Genomic DNA, 9,922 nt, shown 5'->3' on the forward strand with positions numbered 1-9,922 from the left:
GGCTCCTGTTGGGGCGGCGGTCGTTGCCGTGGTGACCGTTGGGGCGGGGCTCCCGTTGGGGCGGTGCTCCCGTTGGGCCTGGCCCCCCCTGTTGGGGTGGTGGCCGTTGGGGCGGGGCTCCGTTTGGGGCGGTGGCCGTTGGGGCGGGGCTCCGTTTGGGGCGGTGGCTGTTGGGGCGGGGTTAGCATTGGGGCGGGGTTAGCATTGGGGCGGGGTTAGCATTGGGGCGGGGTTAGCATTGGGGCGGAGCTCCCGTTGGGGCGGCTGTCGTTGCCGTGGTGACCGTTGGGGCGGGGCTCCGGTTGGGGTGGTGGCCGTTGCCGTGGTGACCGTTGGGGCGGGGCTCCCGTGGGGGCGGGGCTCCCCTCGGCGCTGACGCGCCCCGCCCGCTAGGGGTCGCCGCGGGAAGGCACCACGTGACCGCGGCTGGTAGCCGGGGGGGGGGGGGGAGGAAAGCGGTACTTCATCACGTGACCCCCGCCGGGTGGGCGGGCAGGGCTGCCTCTGAGGGGGGCGGGGCTAAAGCCATACGTGCTCTTCCGGCAGGGGACGGGCAGGCAGCACGTGGTTTGGGCGGTGTGGTGCGTGACGCACTTCCGCTTCCGGGCCGGCGCTCCGGGCCTGCGTCGCCGCCGCGCTCCTCGCTCCGCCGCGCAGGTAGTGGCGGCCGCGGCCCCGCGCGGGCCCCTGGGGGGGACGGGGGCTCCATTCCCGTGCGCGGGGGGTGCTGCCGCGGCCGCCGGGCCCCGCAATGGCTCCCGGTGCCTCCGTGTAACGGCGGTGGCGGCCGCGCCGCCCGCGGCGCTGGTTCCCGTTTGCGGCCGGTCTGTAGCGGCCCCCGCAGCCTGTGTGCGGCGCAGGGGGCTGCTCGACTCAGGAAGCACTCCTGGCTGAGGAAGGGCTGAGGCAGGCCCGTTGCCGTCGCTGCTGGCACGTTGGTGTTATGGGGAACGCGGTGGTTTTAGGCTGTTCGGGTGGGTCACCTGCTGAGCAAGGAGCGCTGTGCTGCGCCGATGAACCGGCCCCAGGGCTGGGCTTTACCTGCCAGATGTCATCTCCGAGAGCTACTTGTTCCCGGGGGTCCCGTGGGAAAAAAAGTATTTGATTCTGTTTAGCATTGTCAGAACGGAAGAGCAGAGCTCGGTGCAGCTTTAAAAAAAGAATGCCTAGAAAGCTCCAATCCCAAGAACTGCAGGTGCTGCCAAGATGTGTGGTAAACATCGGGCCAGTCCTGGAGAGCATCAAGTTAATTCAGACAAAGTGCCAAATCCCGATGGAAAAGGTACAGGCGCGCTCCATAGACGTGGCTGGGATCCTGGAGAGCAGCTCTCCTGGTGGGGAGGCTCTGCAGAGGGGCAGAAAGGTCCCTGTTCTTGTTTGTCACTGCTGGGGCTGGAATCTGGACTGCAGTTTTGGTGCTGTTAAGATTTGCAGAGTTAATTCTTGTTGTAGTTGATAATCTGTAGCAAATAAACTGACACATGTCATTGCTGCCATTCTAAATTAAGGATGTCTTGAAAATAATGTGAAAACTAAATCCTACTCCTGCCTTCTTTTCAGGGAAGGGGCAAAAAGATCCTCACATCTAAATAGCTGCTAACGATCTAATGGCAGCTTTTTGTTTCTATCAGTTGTGCCTATAACAGACAAAATTATTGTAGTGCAGAAATGCATGAACCTGGCTCCCAAGAAGGTGTTGAGGATAGGGAGGGACAGCTAAAACATGTTGGTGTTTAATGACTGAAGATGCAAGCTGCAGAAATTTGCATACTTTGGAAAACACTTAGAAGCTGTCGAAGGTTTGGTCTCTTTTCCATGTTATCTGTATAGCTGTGTTGGTAGCTATATTTATGTGGGCAGGAATCTTGTTGTAGCTGAGGTTGTGCTGGTAGGGAATTAGTCATGTTACAGTGACAAAACCTTTTCCTGTGATAGAGGAGGAGCCACCCAGTGGGAATGCAGCTGATATCCGTGGAGCGGCTGCATTTAGAAAGCATTTTTCTGTATTTCAAAGATGATCTTGTAGACAGGAACTAAATTTGGCACATCAGGTGTTCAAAAAGAAATGTCATGCAATTCAGAAAGATACTTAGTTTTGGGTATCTTTAGGAAAAAATAATAAAAAAAATCTTCTATATAGTTCATTCTAACTGTACTTGCTAAAGCTTGATGGCAGGAGGGCATGTGCATGGAAAAAATGTTACCACACCTATCATTTCTTGCTGGGGTGTACCTGATCAGGGAAGGGTTTATACCTTAAAGGACATTGAACTGTTTTGTTCTGGCAACTGAAGGATTTTGCCAGCTGCACCACCCTGGAAGAAATGGGCCTTTCATGGATGTCTCTGGAATTGGCCGTGTGTTCCAGTTGGTCGTGGGTGCTGCTGGTGGAACTGGGATTATCAGTTCGGTAGAGTAGGGCTTCAGCCTTGCTGCAGTGCAGATCCCAACAGGCTTATTTATCTTAGCTGCCTGTTATTAATTAATTCTCGGGAGTAATTCCCAGGTATCTAGGAGTCGATGGGCCCTTGTCCAAAGTTTGTGCTCTACAGTGGCTCTAGGTAGGGGCAAGAGAAGTCTGTATTAGCCCTCTCACCACTCTTCAAGATAACAGAGGAGGAAGATTTTGCTCTTAGATGCTATTTCTCGAAAGCACTGACCTTTCTCTCTTCAGATGGACGTTTTTTGGCCACATGTGTTCTCAAAGGTGACTGAGAAGTGGCTGACCCTGGAGCTGGCAGGCTCCGTGCTCCTGGAAAGTGGAGGAAAAGAGGATGTTTCCAGGGGCTGTGGCCTTCAGAACACAAAGGAAATCTTATCTTGCAGCAAAGGGGATGGAAGTGGGACTTCAGTTTTCATGCTGCCCCATTCTGTAGTCTTTCAGTTCTCTGATGAGTTGTTAAAGCTCCTGAACCTTTTACCACTCACCTCTCTTTACCACTGCCATTCCCAAAGAAAGAAAAATTTGGAATAGAATTTGGATGTAGCAATATAAGGGGGCAAAGATGAGTTATGTGCAGAGAAAAGCACAACCATGTATCACTGCTTTTGTGAGCTTCAGGAAAAGTGTATAGGGAAACTTAGAGGAAATAATCCATTTATATTAAGTCTGCCTTTTCTTAAAAAATGGCTGAGTTGTTCTGTGATTTTTATTTATATATTTTTTTCTTTGAGTTCCTGCATGACTGGTAGCTTTAGAGTAGAGTTATTTGGAGGTCTTTTATCTGACAGTATCCCCGCTGAGTCTCTGTGAGCATGTAGATGCCTGGTCAAGATTCCTGTGTGATATTTTTGTAGGGTTTTGGTTGAAATTCTTTGTACCAGTGCTTAGCAACTCGTGTGGCATATGCCTTTAGATTTAAGCACAAATTAGTTCTTCTGGTGCCTTAATGCGCCTAACAGTACGTTAAATTTTCTTATTAAATGAAAATGGCAGCACATAAATGTTAAATGTATGTTAAAAAATGTCCCTAAAGACGGCCATTCTGTCTGCAAGAGGATCCTTGACATGTTTGGCATTCACTCAGTTATGCCAAATGTTGCTCTAGACTGCTTGCCAAATTAAAAAAAAAAAAAAGAAAAAGAATTCTTGTTACAGGCTACGCTTAGTTACACATTTTCCTCCAATATTGTCATGCAACAGAATTGTTTCCATAATTTACATGGCAAGGAAGTATTTTGAATGTATCTGTTGACAAATTTCAGGAATATTTGCTGATACATTGTAAGCAGGCCTGTTTAAACTGTATTATCCATCCCTTTCACCTGAATTTACTCCTCTCGCTTCTGTGACAGATCATTGGGTTTTATTTTCAGCTCCTTTTTAGGTTTGTCTCTTTCTTCTCTCTCTCCTTTGCTGCATATGTGTTAACATCTTTTATGGGCTTTTGTTTTTGTCTCCTATAGATCTGTTTGGTTTTTGTTTTTTTATTTCAGTTGGTCTTCTCTCATCTCCAACTGCATAAAGAAAGGATGCCTCTCTTTGCCCATTTTGGTATTGCATTTTGCTAACCTTTATTTTTTTTTGCCTGTGACTAGATCTGCATGCATGTTTATGTAAAAAGATTTTTATAATTGTCTCTCTCTACTAATGCTTCCTCTATTTTGTGGTATATTTTAAACAGCTTTTCTGCTGCTGCAAGGCCACCAGAAAGCAGGGGCTCAGCTGCTGATCACTGTGGGGCATGGCTCATTTCAGAAACTAATGATCTGCATTAAGAGAAGTAGTTATCTGCTGAGGGGAAACTGGGCTATTTCCTGCCTGGTAGATGTCTCCCAAACAGCAGAGCTCTTGGTGCTAGGGGCAGAAAACAGGCTTTTTTTTTTTCTTTTTTTTTTCTCTAGTTTGATTGCTTTCTCAACTTGAAACAACTGGCTCTTGATCTGCTGTAGTGCAAGGACTCGGGGGTCTGCGCTGATTAGAAGCAACTGCTGCTGTTACCAGCTGACTTGGGAGCCTTAACAAAACAGAGGTTTCGTGCCTTGAGCTCTGCCATGGTAGTGATTTTGTTGGACCTTTGGGAGTAGATTCGTGTTTCTTGAAAGGTTTATCCAAGTTTTAAGTACCTATTGGGAAATTCAGTGGATTTCCCCAGGGATTGGGGCTATTCAGGGTGGTCATAAATAACTGGGTAGTGTAGATGTGCAATGTCTTGCTGATAGGAAGCCACTCAGGAAAAGTACAGACAGGTAATAAAACAGAAGACATAATTCAATGTAGATAAATGCAGTATAACTCAGAATAGATAAATGTACAATTTCATATATGAAAGGATAGGTTGACCCTTAAACTAAGGAAGGAAATAATTCCGCAAGAGTCAGTTCAGTAGTGATCAAAAAGCAGATCAAATGTTAAGTAATATTAGAAAGGGAAGAGAGGACGAACCAGAACATAATTGTGAACGGTATAAATCAGTGGTTCTCCCACTTTCTGAATTTTCTGTGTAGCTCTTGTCTGTTCATCTTGAGAGATTTAGTAGGGTTGGAAGAGCCTCAAAGAGAAGCATGAGGATGGTCAGTGATGTGGCCAGTGAAGTGAGTGGGATCTCAGCCTGGAGAAGATGCAGCTGAAATGATATGTGTTAAATATCTGCTGAATCAGTGGCATGGGCAGATGGAGAAGAATAGGCTGTTTTCCTCACGCGCAAGAATAAAGGAGCACCAAAGGAAACTAGTAAGATCTCAGAGCAAAACCAGAGCTGGTGCTTTGGTGTAACAATTAACAGCAGTGTGGAGTTCCTCACTGAAGGATGTGGGTGTAAGAGGAAAATGGGATCTGTTTGTGGGAAAGAAATCGATTGAGAGTTATTAAATACAGAGAAACTGCCTGCAGCTTAGGAATCTCTGAGCTTTGAGTGGCTTGAATATTGGGGCAAGTGCATGTTAGGTGCCATGTTCTTGTTACTCCCAATTAGTCGCTGTTAATTTTAAAAGGAATCTTCTGCATCTTTAAACTTATGTTCATACTAATCCTCTCCCCTGACTTCATTCTCCAGTGTCTTGGAGAATGAAGCTTTGCCAAACTGTGGCTCTTTTGCTTATGAAAGAAGCTCTGCATGAGGGTTTGAACATGTTTTCTCTTAGGTGCAGCAGCTTGGCCTGCAAGAAGTTTGCCTTAACTTTCCCCAGTATCAGTTTAGGGAAGAACTTGGGTACTTCAGAGGCATCAGGGCAGGCTGCCTCCTTGGTATGAGGATTTGAAGTATGTTTATTTTGTTCTTTTTTGTCTTTGCTTTGTGACCCGTTTATAGTCTGTGTAAAAGGTGAGACAGGTAGAGGCTGAAGTCTTGTCTTTTGATAAGACCTGTATCAAAAGGAAGGTATTCAGGTAGCTCACATCTGCATGGGCCCAAATCATTAAAACGATAACTGCTGGCAGGTGCAGCCATCTAGGCATTTGTTATGGCTTGGGTGAAACAAGTATAGAATTTGTTTCAGAGTTCTTGCTCGAAATATTTTTTTCAGTGAATTTCACTTTATTTTACCTTATTTTTCAGCAAAATGTCTGGAGCTGATGATTTCTCGGTAAGTAGTAATTTTGCTTTCCTGAAGATCAGCTGGTTGTGTTACTGTGTTCTAAAAGTTGACACTCCTTTTCAAGGAATGGGGTTTAAAGTTGACCAGCTGTTCCCTTTTGGAGTTCCACTTTTGGGTAGATGTGAGAGTCTATGGGCTGCATTTATGAAGCTGCTGCGAGCCCTGAGGCTTCTTTTCTACTTCAACGTCAACAGAGCACAGGAGTCATATTTTAATATAGAAATATTTTCTTTGGATCTGCACACACATTTTCACAGCTGTGTGGTAGGTCACCTTTTATCTTTGGCTTGCTATCTGCAGCATGTCAGAATCTCTTCTATTCCGATGGCAGAAGCTGCACGAAAGCAAACGTGATCATCTTGCTGTGCCTTAACAAGGAGTTGTTTTTCCTCCCCTTTTGGTAGCGGTAACAAATGCAGTGGGTGGATGTGCAGCCGGCAAGCCCCGGGGCCGCTCACCTTTCCCTGCTGCTCTGTTTTCCAGCTGGCAGATGCTTTACCCGATCAGTCACCTGCTAAAACCTCCAAAGTGAGCAGCACGAAGCCTGGCCAGCAGCCTAGCCAGCCGCCCCAGGGCTGGCCAGCTTCAAATCCCTGGAATAACCCGAGCGCTCCTCCTCCTGGGCCCTCCGGACTGCCCCCAAGCACCTCTGCTTCCAGCGTGCCCTTCGGACCGCCGCCAACGGGAATGTATCCTTCAATGCCCCCCGGACCGCCTGCTCCATTTCCTCCTCCTCCTACTGGACCCTCCTGCCCTCCTCCTGGTGGTCCATATCCACCCCCAGCTGTGCCAGGCCCTGTCCCACCAGGGCAATATCCTCCGCCAAATATGCCCTTTCCAGAGCTTCCACGACCTTACGGTGCTCCAACAGAGCCAGCTGCACCTCCGGCTCCCGTCGGGCCGTGGGGATCCATGCCCTCTGGAGCATGGGGACCAACAATGGGAGGGCAGTATCCTGCGCCCAGCATGCCATATCCACCCCCAGGGCCATATTCCACTCCTACCCAGACTCCAGGGGCTGCGCCGACAGTGCCATGGGGTACCGTCCCGCCTGGATCATGGGGACCTTCGCCACCAGGTCCGTTTCCTCCGCCCACAGGATCCTATCCAGCTCCAGGACTATATCCTACGCCCCCTAATCCTTTTCAAGTGCCATCTGGTCCTGCTGGTGCTCCATCAATGCCTGGTGGTCCCCATGTGAGTATTTAATTTGCCTCGAGTTTTCCTCAAATGTTAGACATTTAAGTGTGGGAGTTCAGTAGTGTAAGACCTATTAAAGCAGGTAAGGACTTCCAGCACATCTATTATTTGTGTAGTCAGTGGTAGGGTAGGAAATTTTCCACCCAAATGCGTAAATATGCCAGAATGATCAAGTTATATCAAATTTTAGTGTGTCCAAGCATCACACTGTAGCAGCCTCCCACTAGCTTGAAAGGCATCTCTGAACTGCAAAAAAAGGATGTGTGAGTGTGTGTTTGTGTGAAAAGAGCTTCTAGTAATTTCTGAAATAGAAAATAGCAAGTATTCTCGTCTCTGCAGTGTAGAGTTCCCTTCCAGGGCATAGGAAGGGAATGACGCATTGAAAGGATGAATTAGCTGTATTAAGAATACTTGTAACTGTGAATTAACTGCTTTGTGTAAACGCAATAGTGACTGTGAATTATTGTCTCTTGCAGCCTTACCGTTGAATACATTCTGGGCAACAAAGTACTGTAGCTTTCCACCTTCATCCACTACTTAGAGATTTTTACAATTTTTGTTTCAGTAATGTTTGGGGCTATGAAGAACACTTGCCTCTTGTATGTGCATTTAAGGTATGAAGGAGCAATTTGCATAACTTTAACTTGCTCATATGCTGGCATAATTGTTTGTTTAGTAAAGTGAATTATGAAGAGCAGAAATACAACTAAAACCTGCGATTCTTACATTGGCAAGTATTCCCCTTTGAAAAAATGGGAATTGCCAAGTAAGGATTGTTTAAGAAAGAAAAAAAAAATCAGGCCCAAGGACATACAAGTTGTTAATTCTTAAACTGCCATGAATGCTTTAAGTTTTGTTGCCAGACTTGTGCTGGTCACTGGATGGATGGATAGTCATATTTTGTCTATTTTCAGGTTATTCGAAAATGTCAATAAAAAGTGTATTTCAAGATTCTTGTCAAGAAATGTAATTTTTTGAACATGCTACAGTAATTCAAACTAAAGAGACGGAACACGTGAACTTGAAGGTTTTCTCAGCATTTTGTATATACTCAAAACAATTGCTCAGTCTGGGACTACAGCAGAGAAGATGCGCAGTGAAATGCTTGGTCTGACTTGTCTGCACACTGCTCGCATTCCCAAACAGGCATTTATGTGCAGATAAAATACCTGGATGTGCAGTTAACTTTGAATCAACAAACGTGAGTTTTATGCATGCAAATGAGGGCATCATTTTGCGAGTTCTCATTCCGTGGTGGTTGGAAGTTTGGCTTGGTCTGTGTAAAGAAAAACCGATTCTCACTTAAGGAAGGTACTTCCCTATTTCTAACCTGGATTCTAGTCAGTGAAAATTGGACTTTCCTGCTGGGTTGGGTAAACTCGGCAAACTTGCAGAGTTCCTGGAAACTGAACTTGAGCTTAAAAAGATCTTTTTTTTAGAAAAAAAAAAAAGAAAATAAGTCTGTCAGTTCCCTTCCCCGCAGCTATTGGTACTTGCATTTAGTTCTCTGGGCTGCAAAGATCCTTTGCGTCGTCGTTCCGTCCGCGGCTGGAAGGAGCGAGTCTGCCCGGGGCTCCGCCGGACGCGGTGGCAGGAGACGTCCTCGTCCTCGGCTCCGTGTCGCGCGTGGGGCAACTTGAGCGAGTTGAACTGAGCGGGGTCCCGAGCGTGTCGGCCCGAGCTCTGCCGTGGAGCTGCCCTCTTCTCCCGGGCACTGCGCTACGTTTGCATATTCTGGCCATATCTGTGCAAAGAGCACGTCAGGGGCTTGCTGCAGTGCTGGCTTTGCGTCACCAGCACGTAAACCCGGGTATCAGGGAGGAGTTCTGGAGTTCTCTGTGGTACTTCACAGCCTGTCCTTCGACCATGGAGAGTTTATTTCCTCCTCAGCTGAGGAGAGCCCAACTTGGCCTCTGTGGGTAGAATCAGAAAGCAACTTTGCTTAACGTGGTAGCTCGCTAGGGAATCTCGTATCATGGAACTGTGAAAAGCAAGTTAATTCTCTTCCCACATCTTATCACGGCTTCCTGCGTGCATATTAGGGACTTGTTTAACAAGTGGGGTGACCTGCTGGCGATGCTTCTCTTGGCCTTCATGGCAAAGTCCTGCAATATATATATATATTTCAGCAGAAAGTTCAGCCTAGCTGTGGCTGTTTTAATCTGTTGCCATGAAAACTGATGGCAAAGGTACTTTTTGTGTGTGTTAGGAAGACAAGAGCCGAGATGAACAAAGAAAATGCAACACCTCAGCTTAAATCCTGGTGTTTGTGCCCCTAGAAATCAGAACATGGAAAACATGTAGGAATCTTCATGAACCTCAACCAAGGGCCCCTCCTCCCAAAGAACAGGCTTGGCTTAGATCTTGGCAAGGCTGATAAAAACCAACGTGATAGACACTGGCCACATCTGCTCAAGTGCTTTTTTTTTTTTTTTTTTTTTTTTTTTTTTTTTTTTTTTTGGATACCTGCAGCCTTAGTTGATAAATCAGTGTAATGGAAAAACTTTTATTCCAAACGAAGGGATCATGTAGTCGCAGCACTCCAGGCCGAAATTGCACTGGTCATTGTTTTTGCAGGGAATAGGAAGAGGTAGAAAAGGGTAGGGTGGACATAGCAAATAATGAATTTTGGAAAGGGGTTTGTAAAAGTAACTAGACTTCTAGGTTCTTCCTGAAATAGGCGGGA

At 46.8% G+C, this 9,922-nt stretch overlaps 1 protein-coding gene across 2 annotated transcripts; it reads left to right on the plus strand.

Annotated features, from left to right (window-relative positions):
• The first annotated feature begins 5,963 nt into the window (after window positions 1-5,963).
• MAPK1IP1L (mitogen-activated protein kinase 1 interacting protein 1 like) lies at window positions 5,964-8,577 on the plus strand. 2 transcript variants are annotated; one of them, XR_015914309.1, is made up of 4 exons: window positions 5,964-6,024; window positions 6,520-7,233; window positions 7,713-7,850; window positions 8,151-8,577. XR_015914309.1 is itself a non-coding variant. In XM_088539053.1 (3 exons), exons 1-3 carry the CDS (start codon window positions 6,001-6,003, stop codon window positions 7,722-7,724), a joined length of 750 nt encoding a protein of 249 aa, XP_088395179.1. In that variant the 5' UTR covers window positions 5,964-6,000; the 3' UTR covers window positions 7,725-8,421. The 2 variants fall into 2 exon arrangements, 1 of the variants encoding a protein (XP_088395179.1); XM_088539053.1 differs by having other exon boundaries at window positions 7,713-8,421.
• Window positions 8,578-9,922: the final 1,345 nt, after the last annotated feature.

Source organism: Tinamus guttatus, unplaced genomic scaffold (genome assembly GCF_059628265.1).
Source record: "Tinamus guttatus ecotype Peru unplaced genomic scaffold, ASM5962826v1 Tinamus_guttatus_pri_ptg000048l, whole genome shotgun sequence".
Lineage (NCBI taxonomy): Eukaryota > Metazoa > Chordata > Aves > Tinamiformes > Tinamidae > Tinamus > Tinamus guttatus.